General features: G+C 36.1%; 2 protein-coding genes and 2 long non-coding RNA genes across 5 annotated transcripts in view; 2 read left to right on the forward strand and 2 right to left on the reverse strand.

Moving 5' to 3' along the window:
- LOC144652957 (uncharacterized) overlaps positions 1-5,043 on the reverse strand; it is a 33,901-nt gene extending 28,858 nt beyond the window's left edge. Inside the window, exons 1-2 of the mRNA XM_078512855.1 lie at positions 4,979-5,043; positions 4,469-4,781 (exon numbers count right to left, since the gene is read on the reverse strand). Coding sequence (XP_078368981.1) covers positions 4,469-4,766 — 298 coding nt within the window. The 5' untranslated portion in view covers positions 4,767-4,781; positions 4,979-5,043. The remainder of the gene's footprint in view (positions 1-4,468; positions 4,782-4,978) is intronic.
- LOC144652961 (uncharacterized) lies at positions 1,919-4,011 on the reverse strand. The gene is made up of 3 exons (XR_013570637.1): positions 3,654-4,011; positions 2,920-2,964; positions 1,919-2,452 (listed from the first exon to the last, which is right to left on the reverse strand). It is a non-coding gene; the product is annotated as an uncharacterized LOC144652961 (long non-coding RNA).
- Positions 5,044-10,568: 5,525 nt separating the features above from the next.
- LOC144654788 (uncharacterized) lies at positions 10,569-12,170 on the forward strand. Its single transcript, XM_078515011.1, has 3 exons — positions 10,569-10,674; positions 11,047-11,359; positions 11,881-12,170. Exons 2-3 carry the CDS (start codon positions 11,062-11,064, stop codon positions 11,991-11,993), a joined length of 411 nt encoding a protein of 136 aa, XP_078371137.1. The 5' UTR covers positions 10,569-10,674; positions 11,047-11,061; the 3' UTR covers positions 11,994-12,170.
- A 1,607-nt stretch (positions 12,171-13,777) lies between these two features.
- Positions 13,778-24,400, forward strand: LOC144654945 (uncharacterized). 2 transcript variants are annotated; one of them, XR_013571026.1, is made up of 3 exons: positions 13,778-13,905; positions 23,538-23,728; positions 24,180-24,400. It is a non-coding gene; the product is annotated as an uncharacterized LOC144654945 (long non-coding RNA). The 2 variants fall into 2 exon arrangements; XR_013571027.1 differs by having other exon boundaries at positions 13,805-13,905; positions 23,541-23,728.
- The last annotated feature ends 1,523 nt before the right edge of the window (positions 24,401-25,923 follow it).

Here is a 25,923-nt window from a genome sequence, read left to right on the forward strand (position 1 = left end):
TCATATAAGATCAGATAGAGCAGTTTTCAATTGAGTGTCGTAAAACCAAAACCAAAGTAATCACTCGCGTCATGGATAGTAAAAAGACTGGATAGGAAACTTGCTGACGCGATGGTTCCAACATAGTGGAAATTCGTGACGTCACAGAACTGCGAAAAGCACGGAAAATCCACCTGTCGCCCGTCGCCATTTTGTAACTCGCAAAGGAAAAAGCAGCTGGGGCATCAGCAAGGCCCAAACCAAAAAAGATGTATGAGAAAATAAAATTGAAGATACGGTGGAGATATCTGAATTCTTTGGTGATGGGGACGGACCTGAAATTGAAGGATTCGCCATTCTTAATAAGTCAATTTCGAGAGTCGAATCGAGTCGATTTCAGAAGAAAGCGCTGCGAAAGGAGTTGAGCTGGATGCAAACGGTTTTAGCGAGTCTGTGAAGATGCATGAAGACGAGTGCGTTTAAACGTACTAAGTGGAGAAAGTTTTTTACACTGTGGGCTGGTTAAAAAAACGTGAAGGTTAGTGGTGCAAATGAAAATAACAAAAAGACTTCAAATGTCAGAACATCATATGAAAATCAATCCGTTCACCTGGCAAGTTTTCGTAGCAGCACTCGAAAGTCCAACAGTGAATTACTGCACCAAGTGCACCAAGTGATCGATAGTTCGCCTCCGTCTTGAAACGAACATGGCCTTTATATTCTTTATCTCTTCCTACTTAATAAGAAAGTACTCTTCGGAAGCTTTTTGTCGATTTCATGTGAGAGTGGGCATATCTGAAAGTATCAGGGGCACCCAACAAGAACACGTTTTTATATGTTGGCTTTTTTGTGCGATTTTATTTTTAATACGGTTTATTTTTGACCGCTAGCTGAACTTTCAAACTTCAATTTATTTCAGTAATTCGAATTTACGAGCCGATGTTGCCTTTTCGAACATTGTTGCTGGCCTTTTTTTGTCCCCAAAGTGACATTTTTCGTTCTCAAAAAAACAGCAGGCATTACATTTCCCATGTCACGAAAGTTTGAGCTAAAGAAAACTTCAATTTTTCATCACACTTTTATCCCAAAATCGTAGGCCATTATATGTCTTCCGAACAGAGATTCACCAAAACGGTATAATAGTGGACATGAAAAGTGAAAAAAAAAAAAACGAGCTCAGAGTGGCTTAGTATCCACTGTTGATATACAAGGCAGACAGCATCAGAAAAGCACTTATGTACTCCAACTCAGTGTAAACTAGCCTGTTCCAGGCGTTTGGTTAGTTGGGAAGGGGCGCGAAGAACAGCGGGCAAAAATAAAAAACTAATTTTAATAGTCTTGTGGTCAAAAGTTCACAGGTCATGACCTGGGGAATCCCCTTCTTTTTCCTGCATCTGCTTAAAAATTTGCAATAAGCAAACCCAGTTTAATGTTGTTGTCACTGAAATGTCTTCTCAAAGAGGCTTCAAAATAGCTGGGTCAGTGAGTCATGAAAGAAGTAATCATCAAAGCCCTGGTCTGCAAGGATCCGGCCCCCTTGTTTCATTTGATCTTCTGACGTATTTGCGAATGTGCACCAATGCTGCTTTCTTTTTAACCAGGCAACATTATAGTAAATGACTGACAAAAAAAGAGACCCAAAGGGTGAGACCCCCTCCCCCCCCACCCCCAATATTTGAGCAGAAAAATGCGCCTTCACTGCACCCCCCGCCCCCCTTTTGAGCACCACTAGATCTGCCACTGGCTTTCAACTTCATCTTTAGGCAGTCAGTGTCATTTAAAAGGGCTCACCATGGCCCTCCCGATGTTGACTCACTTATCAAGCAATGTATTAGAGCTAAGCATTTGGTCACCCAACTTACAGTCATTTCGAATGAATCAAAATCGCTTACGAGGAGCACACAAAAGCTAATACAAAGCATATAGAAGTTGGCATCAAATTTCATTTTATTTAAAATACTGAAAATAAAGAGAACATCATAAAAGAAGTATGCATTACTGCCAATTAACAATAAATTATCCTGCAAATTCACGCGGAATATTGCCTGATAATTAGCCGACAACGCCATAGGCCGAGTTGGATAACATCTGACTATAATGCGCAAGATTGAGCAGGATAATTGTCAAGTTATTCATCAAATTGTCAACGAAACAGATTTTGCAGATAGAAAAACCGTAATTAGATAATGCTTTACAAGATTTCGGACGAATCTTCGCAACCTACGTATACCGCAGGATATCCGTTATGTACGGATGACAGATAACGTTAACATTTTGACCATATATTGGCAGCGCAAGCAATTGTCGAATAATAATGTCATATATTAGACATCCCAGAACAGCAGAAAGAAAATAATGGGATATATAACAGAAACAGAATAGAAACTACCTATAAGATTTCTTAATATCTAGGAAAATTTAAATCAACAGCCATCTTCTAAGTAATATCTACGAGGTTTATCCCAACAGGCACCTGAAAAAAAAAAGGAGACATAAGCCTTAAGTTATTTCAATTAACCTCAATCCTAATATTAATTGAAATATCCAGAAGTTTCAGTTAGCTTACTTAAAGCCTCACAAAAACTTACCCTCCGAACCATGCAATTATATAGTAGGAAATCATTTAACTCTATTTAAATAATTAAATTAATTAAGCCTAACTCCTCAAATTATCTCACTGGACAAACGTTGCGTCTGGTTACTTAACCCGTCTGTCTGAACCCTCATGGGCTTGACCCATGTTTGGCCGATCGGTCCGCTGGTCTCTTGGTCTGCGTTGGACAATAAATACTTAGGTACAGTTATATAAAAATCTCGCACAACAACTAACCCAAGACAAAACAGGTCACAGTAGTAAACTAGAGTCTTAACAACTAGCTCTAACATTAAAATCAATTGCAGATACTGTAAGAAGAATATAAATAAAACGAAATAAAATACCTTTTAAGTCCACATAATTACCAAAACAGACTGCACAATTCAATTCTGCATAATAATAAGAGAATAAAAATATAAGATAATAAAATTGATAATAAATTAAATAGTTTGTTGCTGGTGTAATTTGCATCCTTTACTTACACTGTAAAACTAAAATCTGGAATATTAAAACCTAAAAAACAGTCCTTCACTATACAATCAACAAAGAAACATAGCAGTGGCAGTAGCAGTATCATGAGAAGCAGATTTCTTCGGTTGGAATACTTCCTAACTCTGCCCAGCTTGCTTTTACCCATGTCTTACTGATCAATGGCAGTGTTTTTATTACTTCAACACAACAACTGTCAAATTATATCATGTAAACAAGCTCAATATTATTTTTCTACTAATATATTAAGTAAATATTCTCTGATTTAGCCTCGCTTATTGTGAACTGCCTGACCTGTGCACGCATAGCACACATCTACGCCACGATGCAAATTAATCACGAAAAAAGTTTATCGTGTTGTCTTAATCCGCGATAAAAGGTCGTTTAATTAAGCTCAAGCCACAATTTCACGCAAATTCTTTCAAGTTATCTAGAATTTGACTAGCAGTTACCTGAAAAACATACAGATAAATGCGTCACAAAATATACAACATTTCCTCCTTTTTTGAACCCAAAAGACCTTATTCTGTGACGCGATTTTCTCAGAAACAAGGCACAATTAAAGTAAACAACAACATCAAGTGCTTACCTTGAAGATTCACGTGTGGCTTGGCCGGTTTGAAATCGCCGTAAAACAAAAGATAAAGAAAAAATTATAACTTGCAAATAAAAAAAGCGCTAAAACGAGCAAAATGAACACAAGTTGGACACGAATCCTTAATATTTTGCTCTACTTACGCTATACTTTCGCCATCTCTTCACGTCACAAATTTCCACTATGTTGCGACCATCTTGGACACAGTGTCAGCCAATCAGCGAACCGGAAACACCCCACGTGATCACAAGTTTCCTATCCAGTCCTTTTACTATCCATGCTCGCGTCAATCACAAACGACAAAGACAATCTAGTGAACCAATCAAAACTCGCAGCAAATACATGTAGCCGGCACGAAGCGCGGAATAACGTGCGCGAGCGAGTCACGATTGGTTTTGGTTTTAGTTCTGATTGACTAAGAAAGTAGCGCGAGAGTTTTAAACCAATCACTAAGCGTAGCAATGCAAAACCAATGCAAACGCGAATTACTTTCGACACTCGAGTGAAAACCGCTCTATAAAACCACCCAAACGGCTGTGATTTTATTCTCTTTTCCTTGATGAACGATTAATGAGTTTCCGAATAAAAAAAAACAAAACCAAAATACGGAATATATGCAATACATGACATTAAGAAATTATAAGATATAATATATTTTACAGTATCAAATAATGAAGGAAAAGTGATTCAAAACAAAATAAATCAATAAAAAAAGTTGTTCAGTTTTCGTATCCTGCTCCAGAAATTGGATTTCTTTTTACATTCTAACTGTTTTTATGATGTGAAAAATTTAGCATTGATTGACTTACCAGAAGCCAGTCGTCTGAAGCAGTAACAGTGCCTGAAAAATGTGTTGACGCCATTTCCGCTCAGAAGCATAGGAATAGGCACGCTGAGTCTTCTGGCTGCTAAAATGGCCCTGCGAGAGATGGTCAGGTTGAAGCCAGGATCTTCATCGAAGCTGACTTTAGAAAGATAATTTTCTGTGTCTGCTGCATCTTGCATGAAGTTGCCTTCGTCATTTACGGTCGCAAGAGAAGCTCTATCAGCCATGGCTCCAGCCAAGGCAAGCGAGAAAAAGGCAAACAATAGGATCCACGAACGCATCTCGTTTTCGAGTAGCTGAAAATATGAATAAATGAAAATTTTAAAGGGAGATAAATCTAAAAGGCTACAAAATGTTTCGCACAAGAGCGCGCTTTAACTTTAGTCAAGTTGTAGTAAAATATGAATCCATGCACATGTATAAGTCATGGGTCGGCGGTTAGAGTAAAACGTCCGATTTCAAACAAAGCAATAAGTAACAACTGAGCTCATACTTTCACTTGTACAGCAACAAAACCTCTAGTCCTTCTGATAGTGCAGAGTTCTGTTTCTCGAAAACTCCTTCTTGTTACTGTGTAAATTGGTATTCTTTATATACAATCCAAAACAACCAATTTTAGATGCACTTAAAAAAATAAAAACGTGGCAATGAACTTCATATCGTTTTTTTTTTTTAAATAGTACCAGATATTTTGCATCAAAAGTTAGTTCCTGTAAGAATTAATATTGACTTTAAGAAATAAATAGGTTATTATTCACCGTTATTCTACTTTCAACTTCCCTTTCTCGTCAGCATTACAAATTTTGGCATATCAGAGCTTAAGCGGGACCTTGCACTTAAGCAAAAAGAATTTTTTTAGCTAAATGAAACTCCAACGTTTACCACTTATGTCACGATTTCTATAAAATTAAATTTCTATTTTTGTACTTCAAGGAACTACCAAAATAATTATTCTTTTCAAATTCCTTAGATTTAAGGTCTGTTCTCAAGACTGTATATCGGATTCTGCTTTTCAATAGCCTCTTAGGTCTGAAATGGGTACTTACTAGATTGTAACTAGTTGTTTCAGACAAATGAAACTGAAAGACACTACAGCTGGTAATATCTACAACAGAGGGCTTTATCAAGTATTGCACAATTTAGATCACCATAATCGGTTGTAAACCTTTTAATAACCATTAATAACCATTCGTGTTTTACGAAAATATTAAATTAATGTTGGGTGCTGAATGTCTTCCGTCAATATCTATTAATGCGTGACAAACTCTCATTCCCTACCACTTACTGGAAGAAAGTAAACATCTTCGAAATTTAGTGATCATTATAGTGTTTTCTAAAATTCTCTACATTTGCTAGTTCAGCCCTTCATCGCCGTATTCCGAATTTAGAGATCTTTTTTTTTTTCATTTTAAAGGCAATAAAGAAAGAAATCCTAAAGTTTCATAATAAGCATTTAAATGATAACACTACAAGTGGCGATTTATTTCCCGTTGAAACCTCGTCGTTTGTTTGCTTGCATCCCTAAGCGACAAGTATAAACAGAAACTAATATCTAACGTGTTTAATGTCATTATTAATGAGTTATTCTTTTCTTAATCGATTATAATGAATTGTTGGCTTAAATTGTTGACCATCATCTCTGCATTATCTCTGCTGCTCTTTATACAGCTAGCCAATTTAATTAAAACAAAACAACGGGCTTTACGGTATGTTTTTTAAGAAAAAAATGAAGAACACGAACTGTTACGTACTAAAGACGGAAAACAACTGTCTAAAATGATGCAATTAAAATTGTCGGCCTGATCTTTAAATTGATTAATGAAGGTAAGACCCCTGAAAGTCTTGCTAGTTGAGAGGTGAACAAATCCCAAAGATGTCTAAAGTAAAACTACGTGATAGTATGGTATGGGCTGAAATAATGGCGCTTACTCAGCAGTTATTGAACGCCCCGTCTAACGCAATAAGAACATCTATAATAAGAACCATTCAGAAACAACAGAACTGACATCGACCTTGACAGTCCTCTGCTAATAGTCTTTCTTTAAGAGAAATTATATAATTAATTAATTTTGAAACTTCTTTTAGTGTGCTAACTACCAGGTATTAAATATAAATAATAAATTTTATTATTTATTATTAAAAAAGCCTGCCTGTGAACTAGGTGGTGCATCTCGTTAAATGCCCGGAAAACGCTGCATGCAGCTTAGTGCGTAATCCACTCTAAAAAAAGCTATGCTTACGTTTAATAAAGCAGGTCCATCCATAGTTCAATGCTCAATTGGTGGGTCTACGTCAGCGTTAACATATGTTCGCATACTTTAAGGACGTTCGCGCTAATTGTTTATGCGCATCCCTACTGCGCACGTAATTCATGTCGCAACGCCATGCCACGCCATACTTTGAGCGCGAGCGCTGAGTAAAATTTCTAAGAACATATAGGGTGGGTTGCCGTTCCGCTCGCTTCGCTTGCTATTTACTCTCTTAAATGGTCGGTGACCCCTACTTTTTTCTTAATGGACTACTTTTGTTAATTGATATCTACGTTTTGTGAGAAAATAAAAAAAATCTATCGAGTGGAAGTTTGATTTTTTTGTCACATTGACGGTTTGAATTCCACTTTTTGAGCTTTCCTTTTTGCCGTACAACAGTTTAAAATTCGTTTTATCAGGGTTAAATTTAACAAAAAAGATGGCTAAACTAAGAATTATTAACGCAACAGACGCACGTCTACAAAATGTGATTAAGATCGTTAGCCTCCGTTTACTCATCTTCGATATTTTTAACAATAAACCCTGCAAACCATGCTGAATAGACCATTTGCATTATGACGTAAAAGCGCAAAGGCTTCTGGTAGTTGTAGTTAGGTTCGCGGGAAATTTTGAATTATTGTCATCAAGCCTGTCGTGATGGAGGTAAAGCAAATTACTCTCACCGAAAAAGGCGTCCCTAAGGCGTCATTTAAAAGGCAAAAAGCAACCTCTCAGTATAAAACCAAGTCTGTTAAAATGAAAAAGGTATGAAAGAAATTGTATATTTGCTGGGTTGCGTTTTGTAGTGAAGTTTCAACGAGTGTTTCCTCCAGTCGAGTCTCAATCGCGCTGTTATTTAATTATATTCCTTAAGCTTTTGCTTGCCAGGTATTTTCAAATAGCATACGAAGACGCAATATTTTACCCTTTCTAAACATTGGGGAGTACAGTACATGATGTCTGCACTCGTAAAAATCTTTGAGGCTCAATTTTTAAAGTCTCACAAGTAATCGCTCATCAACAAAATTATGTAAATAAAATTATATTTGCTCACACGTACGGCCCACGCTCGTATTGAAACCACAACACCAAATCGACGAGTTGACATTTTCAGTACAAAAAACAAGAAAGCTTCTTTGTTAAAGAAAATTGCAATTACAGTTCAGTTTAAATTTGACGAGAAAAGAAATACAATTTTAAGATAAATAAACAAACAACCTGTATTCACCTGCACAGGGACAGCTGGCAGGGAAGTTTTGATTGATCAGCTTGAAAATCCTTTATCATTGACCCTTCATGATTCATCGCTGAAGCTCGATTAAACGAGGAGAATTATTTGACTCGTTTCTCGGTCTCACTGTAAAAATAAATTAAACTAACCGTCCCGCCGAGTAATCATGATATATGGTAAATTTTCTAAGCTTTTCAGTCAAGAATTAATTCACCTGCGATCGATGGAAGCGATCGTTTGTTGAACGTTTGAAAATAGATGATGAACAAAGTCAATGGCTTGCCTTGCTTTCACTTGATTCCACACAAATTTAATCATATTCTAGACTCGTCCTTTCAAGCAATCTGTTTCCAGTGCGCGATTTTTTGAAGCTGTGATTTAAGGATAAAATTATTTACGAAGAGAAGTTGTCGGCCGCGATGAATGAAATTCTACCAAGTCAACTCCGCACACAACGTACATATTAAACTTACTTGAACACGAACAACATTTGTCAGTCAAGTTTCATTCCAAAGCTATCATCCTGTTTTCTATATTTTTGACAGGTAACTGAAATATAACTGAATAAGCAAATTTCGAAGCTACAAGAGCGTACGTAAACTTTAGCAGCTCAGCTTCAAATAAATGTCGTAGATGTCCACCTTCCCGCTTGGCTGCCTTAGCCAATCACAAGCCAGAAATGGTGTTTTCCCGCGAACCTAACTACAACTACCAGAATTCTTTGCGCTTTTACGTCATAATGCAAATGGTCTATTAGCGTGCGCCAATTTTCCAGAATTAGGGTAGTTTCCCACATGCTTTTTCTCTGAAACGAAGTCGGTGACCCCCACTTTTTTTTGCATTTCTGACATAAGTAACTCATTATCTGACCGCAGCAAAAAAAATTAAAGAAATCTATCGAGTAGAAAATTTTTGCGCGAACGTCCTTAAGTATTGCTCACATTTAAATCAAATCCCTATACAAAAAACCGGGCTCATCTATTACATAGTTCTTGCTTTTTATCCAGTATTCATGACTGAACAACTGTGTTCAGCTAGAATCGTTTGTTGAACTTCAATTTCCGACAATGACGTTCTGCCGAAGTTTGCTTACCCTCTATTGATGTTTATTTGATTTTTTTCCTATAACAAAGGAGCAAATGAAGTTCGAGAAAGTGATGGATAGAATGCCCGGAAGTAATTTTCACGAGTGTTCGATAAGCCATGCATCAGTGCTGAACAGTCTAGTCTGAGTTTGAGTTTAAATGGAGCTGCAAGGTAAAAGGACCACATCTGAGCAAGAGCGAAGTAGAATCTACTGCTGTCTAACTATTGGAGCTAAAATGAGTAATAAATTGACATTTTTCGCGTTATCATTGTTCGTTCGGTATCAATCCGGAAAAAGAATAATTGGAATAATGCGAGTTAGAGTTCGTTTGGGTGCTCGTCCTATTCCGGAATACTTCCAAAATATTCCCAAACTATCGTTTCCTTAGACAATTCGCCAGAAACAAGTTAAGTTTTCTTTTCAAAACTGTTGGCCTTTTGCCAAGTGACTAAAAACGACAAAAATGTGCTCAAACCACAGTGATATTTAGCATGACAGGTTACTTATGCAAGAATACCCGCTGCAGATCAAAATAACTAAATATATTCTGATAACCTTCCAGTTTGGAATAAAGCTATTAATTCCTAGACTTGCGGTTTTTTTAATTTTACTGATACTGCAGATATCACTTGAAAGGCCCCTGAAACATATCGTTTCTGTTTTAGAAAAATTTTACCCTCTACTGATACGTTCAAGTAAAAGTGTGGTAATATTGTGAGAATGGAGGTTTATTATGACATTTGGAGTAAAGTTATCCAGTGAGGCAAAAACCCCACCGTTTAATGGACATCACCAGCTATAGTGTCTTTCAGTTTAATTTGTCTGAAATAGTAAAGTTACAGTCTTTAGACAAGTACCCACTTAACGCGCGAGGGTCTGTTAAAAAAAGAATCAGGTATACTGGTTGCAGAAACGACGCTTAATACATAATGTACAAGTAACTTGATCGAAAAATCATTTTGGTTATTTCTTGAGGTAGACCAGTAGACCTTCTGAAAGATAGCATGTTTTCTTGGTAAACGTTGGAGGTTTTGCACTATTTTTTCTATTCAGTACTTCGCAGATTCCTGGTTTCGTTCTTTTCGTGACGCTTGATATGAAATAGATATTAACCTTTGGTGGGTTCTAAATATTTCTATTTAAAGATTCTACTGTACATTTCCGTGTAATGTGCTGCTGGATATAGTTAAATACGTACCATTTATGAAACTAGGAAAATGAACCATCGAAAACGAGTGAAAGAAAAAAGAGCACACAAATCAATAATTTTTTTAGTTATACCGCAAGTATTATTCCTCCTTTTTCAATTGGTTTGGCTCGTGAAAGCTCAGCCTGCTACGTTCAACTGTGATATCGTGATAATCAAAAGGAACTTACAAACAAAATAACGGCCAATAATTACTTCCTCATACCTTAAAATCAATATTTAACATTAACACTCAAAGAACGATTTTTAAAGGTTCCATGTCAAGCTTTTGGAGAATTTTTCAAGTGGACTTAATATTACTTTTTTCGAATAGCATATAAAGAGCACCGTACTGCCCAAACTGCAGTTACAACGAGTTCTACTGATGAGCCAAAAGCCTCTACTATAAGGAAGACGGGAGTTTTAACAGTTGAAGGTAAACTCTGTTTAGTTATTCACTCTGAACGATAAGAACGCCTCCGAGATCTTTGACTTACAAAAGCTTCCTTTACGTTTTCTGCTAGTAGTGGAGTTGGTAACCGTAGCTGTAATAATCTCCAATGACGGTTAGCATTAAATTTATGCAAACGTCGAAGTAAAACTTCTATATATTCGTACATGATTTATATTTTTGATTTAATGCCTTTATCTGCTTACAGTGAACTCGGCAAAACTGAGAACGGATTTTAGAGTACTGATGCTGATATCTCCGAAAAAGTAAAGCAAAAGCAATAACAGAAGTAATAAAAAAAATGGCTTTAAAACCGTGATATATATCTTCCTTTAAAATGTACATGCATGTTTTCAGCTACCCAAAAAGAAGATGCATTCGTGGATCCTGGTTTGTGCCCTTTTCTCGCTTGCCTTGGCTGGAGCCATGGCTGATAGAGCTTCTCTTGCGACCGTAAATGACGAAGGCAACTTCATGCAAGATGCAGCAGACACAGAAAATTATCTTTCTAAAGTCAGCTTCGATGAAGATCCTGGCTTCAACCTGACCATCTCTCGCAGGGCCATTTTAGCAGCCAGAAGACTCAGCGTGCCTATTCCTATGCTTCTGAGCGGAAATGGCGTCAACACGTTTTTCCGACACTGTTACTGCTTCAGACGACTGGCTTCTGGTAAGTCAATGACTGCTTAAATTTGAAAAATTATTTTTGTCATAAAACCGAGGGAAAAAGAAATATGCTGCGGGGAAATAAATAATTTTAGTAAGATACGCCGGAAAAAGTAGCACACTGCGCACTTTATATACACAATAGCACTGAATTAATTTGATTTCTTTCTTTTTGGAATGTACAACCTCTCTACTCAGCGTATAAGTTTTTTTCTTTCTTTTGTTATTCTTATTTTAATTATTTAATTACAACATTTACTAAAAATTTATTTATTAAAAGCATGAAAAGTATTTCACATCTTTGCAACTCACGGTAAGTTTCCCGTTGACGTGTGTTGTAGGTATACTGCTCGTCGCTTTTTTTTTACTTGTGGAAGTTATTAAGAAATTTATTTCTACGAATTGATAACATATATAATGTGAATTATACAAGAACTTACAAAACTCCTTAACAGGATTGCCCGTGCATATCAGAAGTGGTACTTCCAAGCACTAAATTGGCCACCATTTTATATCTCACTTTAGCTCCAACCGCTCGCAATGGTTTCCGCGGATGGCGTGTCCTTAACCTGGTTGGCTACGTTGTGTCTGGAAAAGCCTTGTACGTGTTCTACCGTTGCGACACACTCAACATTTAGAACTGCCAAGACTGTTCTGAATTATAAAACCAGCAAAATAGAAATCACTAAACAGTTAAATAAATAATTGTCCTTTGATTAACATTTAATAGATGTTATTTACTACGTGCAACTATGTAAATTAAAATCTTAATGTGGCTGAACTTAATAAACATGATTGCTCTGGTTTTTGAATAATCCGAATTTGTTGTTTTATTTTGTCTTAGTATAAACAAAGTGTTATCAAGTAGTTAACATGATTAAAAATGTATAAAGATAATTCATCTGTCACAAGGGCAAGTTTACCGTGGGGTCGGATGCCGGGTTGTTTTATATACAGCGTAGTCTAGAAAACTTAACCCATTGGGGCGGAGCCTCCCTGTTTAGTCCACTGAAGAAGTACCCCCGCCCCGCATCAGTTTCTTATAAAGCTGGATTACCACTGACGCGTAATTCTTTACGTGCGGTTACGTGTGTGAAAAAATTTAGAGACTATTTGTTCATACATTGGCTGCGGTCACATCTAGACGGCTAACTATAGTTAGGACGGCGTTAACTATAGTTAGCTATTTTGGTAATGTGACCGCTTATCTGCTCGCCCTAACTATAGTTAGAAAATTTACGCCTCGCTGATCCAAAACAATACACACTAACTATAGTTATACCGAAGCAAGGTTCATGGGTTAGTCTTAAGTTTACAAACGAAAAGCCAATCAGAATGCGACAATTCTCTTTGCACGTGCGAGATGAATATAAATATGCAAAACAAAGCGTCAATGAAGGAAAACAAGAAAAACAACATACCAAGAAATTACATATCATCAATGTTAGCAAAAATAAAGCTTGAATTCTTCGGTTTCTAGCATCCTTACTTCATTTTATTTTATTCAACGCCGAAATGCCGTGCAATAATAGAAAAGATAGAAGAACAACTGGACACAAATAAACAACAAGGGCTGTCATGAACTAATTTAAATACCAAATATTCACAACCTAATCAGAACTAACTATACTTAACTGCATTGGTGTGACCGCAAAGACGACAGAAAGCACTAACTATAGTTAGGTATGACGTCACGTAACTTGAGACTAACTATAGTTAAACTTTAGTTACGTCGTAGATGTGACCGCAGCCATTGTCTCTCTCTCTTTTTGTTTACTTACGTAAACGCACTTTAAATTAACACGTCACTGGAAATCCACCTTAAGTCAATAAAATGTTCACATTATGCCGGGCATTTTCTCAGGCAGCAGTTTATCCATTAATCGGATATTCAACTATACACCGTGAAAGCCACCACCAAGTATAAAACATAAAAAAATATGCTATATCTGACCTATTAAAGTGTTAAGGACGTAGACAAAGTTTTCGGCACCCTTCTGTTGCCTTCGTCAAGTAAAATGACTAAAAATAAATAAATTTAAAAGTTCCATTTTAGTAATTTAACACTGACATTTTTAGTCATTTTACTCTGACGAAGGCAACAGAAGGGTAACGAAATTAAGTCTACATTTCAAACAGCTTTTTAGGTCATATATGAGGCCCTGTTAGGGTAGGTGTGCATGTCTCTGGTCTGAATTTCAAAGCGTGTCACGCCGCAATAAAGAATGGTCCGCATGTCGCTGTCGGAATATAATTCCATAATGAGAGCAGGAGTTTCCAAGGTGGGAATTCCGTCGTAAGAGCAGGAGTTTCCCAGGTATTTTAATTTCTCAACCAATTAAAAACGGCGTGACTAACCAAGGTACACAAACCGGGCATTTTTTATGGAGGAAGTTTAAACTGTTTTGATTCTAAACCGATAAAAATTTCTCAGCTGACAAAATTAGTTTTAAACTGATCAAAGATTCTCGATCGCTAAAACCGATTTCTATACCTTGACGGGCCATTATTTTTTGGACTGCTGTCAGTAGTTTCAAGCATTTTTCAAAGGTGGGTTAGCATCTCGATCGTATGGATGGAATAACACCTGGTCTCTTATTTACTTATACTTTGCAATGATTAGTCAGGATATAGTGCATTAGTTGATGCCAGCATACATAGAGCAGCAATATTCCCGTCTGCTGGGATAAATAAACTATGTATTTGATATAAACCCTCATTAGGCCAAGTAAAAAAAAAAACAAATGCTTCTCGTCCGGATTTCTATAAAAAAAAAACGAGCGGGCGGGCGCTTTTTTTGTTATTTGTTATTTACTCCATCGTCACATTTTCCAGAAGCGAGCTACAAAATAAATCCTGCAAATTGATTGACCTATCCGGTACGGACCTGGCGTGCAGAGGCTTTAAAATGTTGGCCTGAGTTGGTATTAAAACGTAGAAAAAAGCCATGTCTTAAAGAATTGGTTCACGCTTTTGTTTGTTCTAATTTTTCTAATAACAAATTCTAAACAAAGACAGGCGGTCCAAGTTGTTTCGCTTTAACAATTTTTGCGTTGAAGTTATGACGTCTTGATCAGCCTCAGTCATAAAAAAATAGGGATTTATCCTTGGTTTGTACCCTTTATAGCGAAATAATGGTGGGTAGGACAAGCATTGAATGTTTTTGACTAGTTATTGTATTTATCCACTTTTCGACTTGATAGCTTTCTGCCTGTTAAACCAACGGGACCTAAAAATAGACCTGCATGCTGATGATGCAGGAGATTTGTGAGTCAGTTTGCCGTCGGACATTTAAGAAACCGAGAGATTCGCTGTAGTTCTCTTATTCAATTCTTTCTTTCGCTGCCGCTATTTTAACAAAAATCCTCAGGCTGTTGTTCCTCGCCATTTTATATCTACTCGGTCGCTATTTACAGTACTTTTAAGTTATATTATGATCACTGACCGCTCAAACAGCAGATTCAAGTATTTTGACTTAAACAAAGCATGAGAGCACTGAAGCTTTGAACACCGACCTCCCGATTCTGAGTGCATCGTGATAGACACACAGTCTCCCACATAACGATGCTGCAGCACCTTTTTCGCATTTATTGTGCAGAGTTGAGGCAAATCTAATATACACACACACTGAAACCCACACTTGGAGGAATTTTATCGGAACAATTTGCATTTTATCTGTTCCAAACAATTTACTGTCACTATTATTAGTCTTCAATTTCTGTATTTGTTGTTATTTGTGGGCCTGTTTTGTGTTCTTCCATTAAAAAAAATAATCTTGTTGGGATTTTCTAAGAGATAAACTGAAAAGTAAGCTTTTATTTTTTCCCTTCCATTTATTTACATTTACCCATAAATACAAATTTTAAAAAAATAGTACAATGTATCATTGTGAATGACAAAAAATGATACAATGAAAAGTCGCTTACAAGAAGGAATCGTACAAGGACCTTCCGTAAGAGTTAACTTTTTCAAAACACAAGTTTTTTCTTTTTAGCGACCACCTCTCAGAGGCAAGTGTGATCAGTTTTAGGGCTGTAATTGTTTGTAATTGTAGCAAAAATATGTAAATGATACTAAGTTTGTCTGTTGGATAATTTTTTAATGGTTACTAAAAGAGGGTCACAATGGGGTACACATTTACCCGTAAAACGGCTAAAAATTTAACCGTTAGGTATAAAACTTGGAAAATTTTAACCGTCAGCCGTAAATTGTGCTATAAAGCAAACTCATATAGAAGGATCAGTTTTTCTTCTAGCCCCTTCAAAAAGTGTTATCTGGTATCCGAGTCTTTAACGCTGTTTTAGGCAGCGAAATATGATTTTCATTGGCACAGTCAAAACAGTAATTTGCTCGTAAATTAGCCTTTTCTGTTTGCCCGGGCAGTGACGCTAATAGAGGGTCACAATGGGGTAAACCGTTAGCCGTAAAACGGCCAAAAATTTAACCGTTAGGTGTAAAACTTGGAAAATTTTAACCGTTAGCCGTAAATTGTGTTAACCGTAAAAAGTCGACTAGAAATTATAAATAAAACAGAATTGATCATTTCATCTTCCTAAAATGGCCTAAGACCTAAAATATGTTTTTCATTAATGGAAATTAATATTTAACTTCTGTTAACCGTAATGGAAATAAATTAACCGTTAGCCGTAGAAAGGCCTACATTTTAACCGTTTACCGTAAAATGCACCACCCTATTGAGACCCTCTTAAAAGTGTCAACTCTGCTCAAATACTGCCTGAAAGAATTTACTTAAGCTATGACAAGAAAAAAATTTTTATATTGAGAAAAAAGTAGTTTATGTAACCATCTTAAAGTGAAAACCATTTTGTTTGCTTTTGCTTAGATAAAAACGTACAAAAAATGCAATCTTCTTCTTGTGCCAATCTGAACAGTGTCGCAGTTTGTTGTGTTAATAATAAGTTAAAAGTGGTCAAGTTAACGTTACGTGATCACAACTCATATAAATACCAGTTAGTGTGACTCTTACAGGTAGCTGCATCATGTGAGAAAAAAAATTCAGTTTCTTTTCGTGAAGGAAGGTGTTGGTGCCAGACTAAGCAAATTGCCGTTTACTAGAAAAACGTTCAAAATTTAAAGTTACACGAACTTAAGTTGTCCCCGTTTAGAGCTACGATCGTCGGAAAAGATTTACCAGGGAACCAGAAAGCAGGTACTTTAAAATATTCCGCCTCGTTTTGCAGGTTGAACTCTGTCCCTTAGCTGTCTACTGACATTTCATCTCATTAAAATTTAAAACATGGTGGGTTAATCACAGTTAACTAATAACCTTTATCCATTCTGTGAACTGACATTAGCCGTAAGAGCTAAGGAGACATTGAACAACACTTTGCGAAAGGAAGGATTTTGAAAACAAATTAACGGTTATCTGATTTCAGCGTAAGTTATTTCCAATTTCTTTCTTTTACAAGTTAATTTCTTCTTGTCATGATCTATGATTTTACAGCTTAAATCAAATCAAAATATTTATCCTTTGGATATCAATATTTCACCTGCTATAAAGCAAACTCATATAGAAGAATCAGTTTTTCTTCTAGCCCCTTCAAAAAGTGTTATCTGGTATCCGAGTCTTTAACGCTGTTTTAGGCAGCGAAATATAATTTTCATTGGCACAGTCAAAACAGTAATTTGCTCGTAAATTAGCCTTTTCTGTTTGCCCGGGCAGTGACGCTAAAAGAGGGTCATAATGGGGTAAACCGTTACCCGTAAAACGGCCAAAAATGTAACCGTTAGGTGTAAAACTTGGAAAATTTTAACCGTTAGCCGTAAATTGTGTTAAACGTAAAAAGTCGACCAGAAATTTTAAATAAAACAGAATTGATCACTTCATCTTCCTAAAATGGCCTAAGACCTAAAATATATTTTTCATTAATGGAAATTAATATTTAACTTCTGTTAACCGTAATGGAAATAAATTAACCGTTAGCCGTAAAAAGGCCTTAATTTTAACCGTTAACCGTAAAAGGCACCACCCCATTGAGACCCTCTTAAAAGTGTCTACTCTGCTCAAATACTGCCTGAAAGAATTTACTTAAGCTATGACAAGAAAAAACTTTTTATATTGAGAAAAAAGTGGTTTATGTAACCATCTTAAAGTGAAAATCATTTTGTTTGCCTTCGCTTAGATAAGAACGTACAAAAAAATGCAATCTTCTTCTTGTGCCAATCTGAACAGTGTCGCAGTTCGTTGTGTTAATAATAAATTAAAAGTGGTCAAGTTAACGTTACGTGATCACAACTCATATAAATACCAGTTAGTGTGACTCTTACAGGTAGCTGCCACATGTGAGAAAAAAAAAATCAGTCACTTTTCGTGAAGGAAGGTGTTGGTGCCAGACTAAGCAAATTGCCGTTTACTAGAAAAACGTTCAAAATTTAAAGTTACACGAACTTAAGTTGTCCTCGTTTAGAGCTACGATCGTCGGAAAAGATTTACCAGGGAACCAGAAAGCAGGTACTTTAAAATATTCCGCCTCGTTTTGCAGGTTGAACTCTGTCCCTTAGCTGTCTACTGACATTTCATCTCATTAAAATTTAAAACATGGTGGGTTAATCACAGTTAACTAATAACTTTTATCCATTCATTGAACTGACATTAGCCGTAAGAGCTAAGGAGACACTGAACAACACTTTGCGAAAGGAAGGATTTTGAAAACAAATTAACGGTTATCTAATTTCAGCGTAAGTTATTTCCAATTTCTTTCTTTTACAAGTTAATTTCTTCTTGTCATGATCTATGATTTTACAGCTTAAATCAAATCAAAATATTTATCCTTTGGATATCAATATTTCACCTGCTATAAAGCAAACTCATATAGAAGAATCAGTTTTTCTTCTAGCCATTTCAAAAAGTGTTATCTGGTATCCAAGTCTTTAACGCTGTTTTAGGCAGCGAAATATGATTTTCATTGGCACTGTCAAAACAGTAATTTGCTCGTAAATTAGCCTTTTCTGTTTGCCCGGGCAATGACACTAAAAGAGGGTCATAATGGGGTAAACCGTTACCCGTAAAACGGCCAAACATTTTACCGTTAGGTGTAAAACTTGGAAAATTTTAACCGTTAGCCGTAAATTGTGTTAACCGAAAAAGTCGACCAGAAATTATAAATAATTGATCACTTCATCTTCCTAAAATGGCCTAAGACCTAAAATATGTTTTTCATTAATGGAAATTAATATTTAACTTCTGTTAACCGTAATGGAAATAAATTAACCGTTGGCCGTAAAAAGGCCTACATTTTAACCGTTAACCGTAAAAGGCACCACCTCATTGAGACCCTCTTAAAAGTGTCAACTCTGCTCAAATACTGCCTGAAAGAATTTAGTTAAGCTATGACAAGAAAAAAGTGGTTTATGTAACCATCTTAAGTGAAAACCATTTTATTTGCCTTCGCTTAGATAAGAACGACAAAAAAATGCAATCTTCTTCTTCTGCCAATCTGAACAGTGTCGCAGTTTGTTGTGTTAATAATAAGTTAAAAGTGGTGAAGTTAACGTTACGTGATCACAACTTATATAAATACCAGTTAGTGTGACTCTTACAGGTAGCTGCCTCATGTGAGAAAAAAAAAATTCAGTCACTTTTCGTGAAGGAAGGTGTTGGTGCCAGACTAAGCAAATTGCCGTTTACTAGAAAAACGTTCAAAATTTAAAGTTACATGAATTTAAGTTGTCCTCGTTTAGAGCTACGATCGTCGGAAAAGATTTACCAGGGAACCAGAAAGCAGGTACTTTAAAATATTCCGCCTCGTTTTGCAGGTTGAACTCTGTCCCTTAGCTGTCTACTGACATTTCATCTCATTAAAATTTAAAACATGGTGGGTTAATCACAGTTAACTAATAACTTTTATCCATTCTGTGAACTGACATTAGCCGTAAGAGCTAAGGAGACACTGAACAACACTTTGCAAAGGGAAGGATTTTAAAAACAAATTAACGGTTATCTGATTTCAGCGTATAAGTTATTTCCAATTTCTTTCTTCTACAAGTTAATTTCTTCTTGTCATGATCTATGATTTTACAGCTTAAATCAAATCAAAATATCTATCCTTTGATATCAATATTTCACCCGCTATAAAGCAAACTCATATAGAAGAATCAGTTTTTCTTCTAGCCCCTTCAAAAAGTGTTATCTGGAATCCAAGTCTTTAACGCTGTTTTAGGCAGCGAAATATGTTTTTCATTGGCACAGTCAAAACAGTAATTTGTATACGTAATTGGACTACATGCTGTCCAATTTGGAAATAATTTGATGAAAAAAAATCCGAGGGCAGCCAAAATTGGAAGAGGCCGTAGGCCGAGTCCAATTTGGCTGTCAGAGGAATTTTTTGAATCTAATTATTTCCAAAATTGGACAAGCATGTAGTCCGGTTACATATTAATTATATAGCTTGTAGTCAGTCAATCCAGCATAAACAATAAACTTATGTCCAGAACGGGAAAAGCATTCAACAATAGTCGGCATAACACAGCACATGAAACTCACTCAGAGCATTGTCTTCACAAATAAAACTTAAACAAACAGTGCAATTTTATTCACCTGAGTTTGCGAAGCTTGCTACAAAGTGAGTGAAAACACTGCATCAATCAATGAAAGTCGTAAACAGTGTCCGAAGAGCTTTTAAGCTCTTCTTGAATGTGACATACTCCTTTCCATTATATCGTTCGTACTTCATCGCCGTCTTTTCTTTTCGAATTTCAGCAAAAAACGACAAAGAATTGCATCTAGCTCATGCCTCATAGCGATGAATATCTGACAGATTTCTTGCTTTGCTTCGCTGCACTTACGTTCACCCAAGTTTTGTACTATTGGAGGTGTTTTGCTCTTAGTTTTTGCTTCTAAGTGTAGCTAGCTCCTCTTCTGACAACGTAGAAAATTTCTCTTTGTTGTTTCTATTGCTGAAAAGCTCAAAAGGAATAGAAAAACGTAGCAAACTTGCTCTATAAAATTCCGCCATTGTCGACTCACAATGCGACCAGTTTACAGCGCTGACGCTATGCTTTGTGCTAATTGGCTAATATCCGTCACATGTTGTGTTTTCTTCGATTTGATTGGCTGAGACGAAACTGTCCAATTTATCTTAAATTGGACAGATTGTGAATTTTACCTAAAAGTCCTAATTAAAACTATCCAAATTTAATCCCAAATTGGACAGTTCCCAGAAATTAAGGAAAAATAGCTGTGCTGACAATATAGGATTTACTGACGGCTATATAATTAGCTCGTAAATTGGCCTTTTCTGTTTGCCCGGGCAGTGACGCTAATAGAGGGTCACAATGGGGTAAACCGTTACCCGTAAAACGGCCAAAAATTTAACCGTTAGGTGTAAAACTTGGAAAATTTTAACCGTTAGCTGTAAATTGTGTTAACCGTAAAAAGTCGACCAGAAATTATAAATAAAACAGAATTGATCACTTCATCTTCCTAAAATGGCCTAAGACCTAAAATATGTTTTTCATTAATGGAAATTAATATTTAACTTCTGTTAACCGTAATGGAAATAGATTAACCGTTAGCCGTAAAAAGGCCTACATTTTAACCGTTAACCGTAAAAGGTACCACCCCATTGAGACCCTCTTAAAAGTGTCAACTCTGCTCAAATACTGCCTGAAAGAATTTACTCAAGCTATGACAAGAAAAAAACTTTTTAATATTGAGAAAAAGTGGTTTATGTAACCATCTTAAAGTGAAAACCATTTTGTTTGCCTTCGCTTAGATAAGAACGTACAAAAAAATGCAATCTTCTTCTTGTGCCAATCTGAACAGTGTCGCAGTTTGTTGTGTTAATAATAAGTTAAAAGTGGTGAAGTTAACGTTACGTGATCACAACTCATATAAATACCAGTTAGTTTACTATGTGAGAAAAAAAAATTTCAGTCAATTTTCGTGAAGGAAGGTGTTGGTGCCAGACTAAGCAAATTGCCGTTTACTAGAAAAACGTTCAAAATTTAAAGTTACACGAACTTAAGTTGTCCCCGTTTAGAGCTACGATCGTTGGAAAAGATTTACCAGGGAACCAGAAAGCAGGTACTTTAAAATATTCCGCCTCGTTTTGCAGGTTGAACTCTGTCCCTTAGCTGTCTACTGACATTTCATCTCATTAAAATTTAAAACATGGTGGGTTAATCACAGTTAACTAATAACTTTTATCCATTCTGTGAACTGACATTAGCCGTAAGAGCTAAGGAGACACTGAACAACACTTTGCGAAAGGAAGGATTTTGAAAACAAATTAACGGTTATCTAATTTCAGCGTAAGTTATTTCCAATTTCTTTCTTTTACAAGTTAATTTCTTCTTGTCATGATCTATGATTTTACAGCTTAAATCAAATCAAAATATTTATCCTTTGGATATCAATATTTCACCCACTATAAAGCAAACTCATATAGAAGAATCAGTTTTTCTTCTAGCCCCTTCAAAAAGTGTTATCTGGTATCCAAGTCTTTAATGCTGTTTTAGGCAGCGAAATATGATTTTCATTGGCACAGTCAAAACAGTAATTTGCTCGTAAATTAGCCTTTTCTGTTTGTCCGGGCAGTGGCGCTAAAAGAGGGTCACAATGGGGTAAACCGTTACCCGTAAAACGGCCAAAAATTAAACCGTTAGGTGTAAAACTTGGAAAATTTTAACCGTTAATTACGTTAGCCGTAAATTGTGTTAACCGTAAAAAGTCGACCAGAAATTACAAATAAAACAGAATTAATCACTTCATCTTCCTAAAATGACCTTAAACCTAAAATATGTTTTTCATTAATGGAAATTAATATTTAACTTCTGTTAACCGTAATGGAAATAAACTAACCGTTAGCCGTAAAAAGGCCTAAATTTTAACCGTCAACCGTAAAAGGCACCACCCCATTGAGACCCTCCTAAAAGATCGTTCAAATTATAATAAGTCAAGCCGCCACTCCACCCCAGGGGGGTACTCCGGCTTGTAAAGGACGGGGATCATCGAATGGAGGCAAAACTCAGGACCCCAAAAAATTCCCTTTCTCTTCCGACATTACCCAAAAAAATCCCTGCACCAAAAATAACACAAATTACCCCTTTATTGCCGGGAGGGGCAATAATATAACAGAAAGAAAACCATACAAAATTAAACGATAGTGTTTGTTTATTCATCATACCATAAATACGCCAAGGCCGCGCCAAGGCACTTTAGTTCGTTTTTAATACCCCCAAAAATCCTCTATTTAAATCAAGTTACCCAAAAAAATCCACCACCTGTTGTTCACTCTTTTGGATTACAATAATGGTTGGGCTTTGCGATATCAAGCTTGGAACAAATTAAAACTGCAATAAAAACACATTTTCAAATCCAAGCTATACCAAGCTAGAGACCGATTAAAAACAAACGGACAGAAACAATATATCTAATATCGGTAGGCTTAATAAGACAATGTTAAAGCGCAGGTGGTTTATGTTCAACAACTTTAATTAATAAGTCCAAATATTGGAATAGCGTCAATTTTGGAAATTCACAAGCTAGTTAAATTGTTAATTTTTTCACTGCGTTAATTAGCTTGGCCTGCGATTCACGTCAACATAAACGGGTGTCTTTTTTTTAATACTGTAAACACAAAGTTTCTGTACGGTTTATTTAACGCTACAAAGTAAAAAATCCATTTGAACGGTGACGTTAATCTCGATAATGACAAATTTCAGTATCGTGCATAAGTGAAACATGGATTGCTTGAAAAATAAGATTAAAGGATCCCAAGAAAGGAAAAAACGAAACAGAAACAGAACAAGGCACATTTTATCAAGCTTGCATTGGGCCACCCTAAGTTAAAAAATGATTGCCAATTGACCATCGCTTTAAAATGTTGATAACAATTCTCTTAATTACTGCAATTTCCACTCACTATTTTTCACTACTCATTCTTCAGTTGATTCGTTTCAAACTTAACTCACAAGGAATGTCAATGTTTATTGTGTGGTTCGTTGTGAAATTATTGATTGCAATTGCCTATTTAAACTAGAAAAATTTTAAATTAACTTCATCTTAATAGTCCCTAAACCATTCTTTAGTAATAATTCTTTAGTAGCTGGCTCTTTAATATATGTTTCCCAGCATGGAATGCCAATTTTGTTTATTTCTTGTCAAATAATTAGTTGCCTATATAAACGCAATCTCTTAGTAGTCTAAAACATTTTTGTAGCAGAGCCAAATCATCGTTACCAGAAGAACGTAATCTCCTTCAAGAGAATGAGAACCAAAGTGTTTGCTTGCTTGATTTGTGCATTTGTCCTTCTGGCGGTGCTTTCACCTGAATGTGATGCTTTTGGAAATGGATCAAGAAAGGGCAGGCGAGGCAGAAAAAGATCATTACAGAAGAAGAACAGGGTACCAGTGAGTCAAGTCATTTGGAAAATAGTGTTTACTTAAATGTTATTGCCTTTAACAGTATAGCAAAAAAACTGATCATAATGGACGAGGAACCTATGTACTAATGAATGAATTACCCCCTTGTATGATTAAAGCACGATATGAAAAATGTGTCGAAATTTTGCAGGGGCCAAAACATTTTAACGTGGATGGCTAAATGCCATATTCAAATTAAGGTTTTTTCCTTGGGTGATTTCATTTCTCTACAGGGTTGACCCCAAAAATCATTCACTCCTTCCTCGTAAGACCTTCTCATCGTTCAGTCACTTGTAGAGATTCAAGTTAGAATCGTCCTAGGATTGCAAATCGAATGCGTTTTAGCTTCACAGTGCATGTTCCTAAATAAAAATGCCATACGTCGGCTGACGGCTGTTCAATTTCTTTGTTATATGTTCCCTTTTCGTTCTTATTATAGGAAGAGATGGATAGTTTGGCCGTAAAACGTCACCTGTGTGATACAGCAGAACGACTTGGCTGCTGAGGTGGACACCAAGTGATGAGTTAACAAACAGAAAGAAAAATAATGTATTTCTTCTAAATAATTGTCCAAAACTAAAGAAACATGTAAACTCGAATAAAGTCACAAATCTTCATTGTAGAGAATAAACAGTTTGAAATGTGTGGATTAAAAAGTGCAAGCCTCTGTGGTTGAGTTTTTTCTTGGATTCCTTATGATCATCAAGCATAGTGTAGCCTTGGATCTGAAATGCTACATAAAGAAAAAGTAACAAAAGCTAATCCCTTCTTTACAGCACGTTTAAAAGGGATTCGAGGGCAGTAACCAGACCATTGCCATTGACGAGACAAGATCTTGCTAGTGGGTTCTGGGGGCATACCCTCCAGAACATTTTGAAATCTAGAAGCTATGAATCCCTTTCAGAGCCCTTTTTCATGAGATATTTGAAATCGGAGGCAGCGTGGCCGAGTGGTTAGAGCGCCGGACTTGAAATCTGGAGGTTTCGGGTTCAAGTCCCGTTCTGACCACTATCTGGATTTGTTCTCGGTCGTCCCGAGTTCAAATCCTCGGCCACGCTTGTAAATAGCCAACTGGTCTGCCTCGAGCTCCTGCCAGTTGGGATTTTAAATCATGTTACGTTTATTTAATATATTATATTTGTTCAGTATTTGTTTCATATACACGGCCCCACAAGCTTCTAGCTTTAAACACAAACCGTGTATAAATAAAGTTGCTTTACCTTTTTTTTTTATTTCTTAAGAAAATAAATATTGTTCAACTGGGGATTATTTTTCCAACAAAAGATATTTTGTTTTTAATTCAGTTTAGATAAAATATAAGACGAGGCAAGAGCCTCGTCTTGCCTCTTGCTAGTTACGGCCCTGGAGTCATAATGAAAACCAAGAAGGTTTCGTGGTCGAATCAAAAATAAAAATTAAAAAAAACGGAAAGTAAGAAATATGTATGTATTGCGTTAATTGCAGGAAAACGTTTGTTTGTTATAAACTTTAAATTAACCATTCTAGCTTAAATTCTCTTTCCAATTTTTTCCAATTCTTTCTCGTTCCAATTATATAAACGCCGCTTATGCCGCTGGTGACAGAAGTTTTTTTCAAGTTCGTTTAAATTCATTTCGATCAAAACCATGAATATATAAGTAAAAAAAAAAGACAATTTACATTATTAAGAGCTACTCTTTGATTGAATCAAGCAAAGTGGGAAATGAAAATTTTGGACCACCACTCAAACTTTGCATGCAGTTAGATACTCAGGGGGGATGTACAAAAATGGCCTTCTTTAAGGTTGCAACCTTTTCGTTGTCATGGCAACAGCCATCGTTTGTTGGTGTCTCCAAACCTAATTTTTCACTCAGCACATGCTCTGAAATGTGAAAAATGTAAACAGCTGTTTCTCAAGTCCATTGGAAAACTGCTACTCAAGACTTGGACCAAATATAAAGCTATCATTCTAGTTTATATTGATGTAAAGGACGTTTTTTTTTTTTTACATTAAATTCACAACGATTAATCAGTCAATTAACTAAGTGCGTTTTCAGCCATTTTGGTCGATGGGTAAAACATACCAGACGTTTCTTTAAATTTCTCCAAAAGTACACCAGTTCCAGACCAGAAACTACGCAGTCAGTTTACACAGATATCCTAGTTGCTAAAACTGTAAAGATCTCTGCGGGGCGGGCTCTTTT

The sequence above is a fragment of the Oculina patagonica genome, chromosome 5, assembly GCF_052425735.1.
Source record: "Oculina patagonica isolate OP01 chromosome 5, crgOcupat, whole genome shotgun sequence".
Classification (NCBI taxonomy): Eukaryota; Metazoa; Cnidaria; class Anthozoa; order Scleractinia; family Oculinidae; genus Oculina; species Oculina patagonica.

Bases quoted from the DNA above. Each gene is read 5' to 3' on its own strand.
- LOC144654788 (XM_078515011.1), top strand. From the start codon at position 11,062: ATGCATTCGTGGATCCTGGTTTGTGCCCTTTTCTCGCTTGCCTTGGCT. The intron at 11,360-11,880 runs GTAAGTCAATGA...ATCTCACTTTAG, and splicing joins CTTCAGACGACTGGCTTCTG to CTCCAACCGCTCGCAATGGT.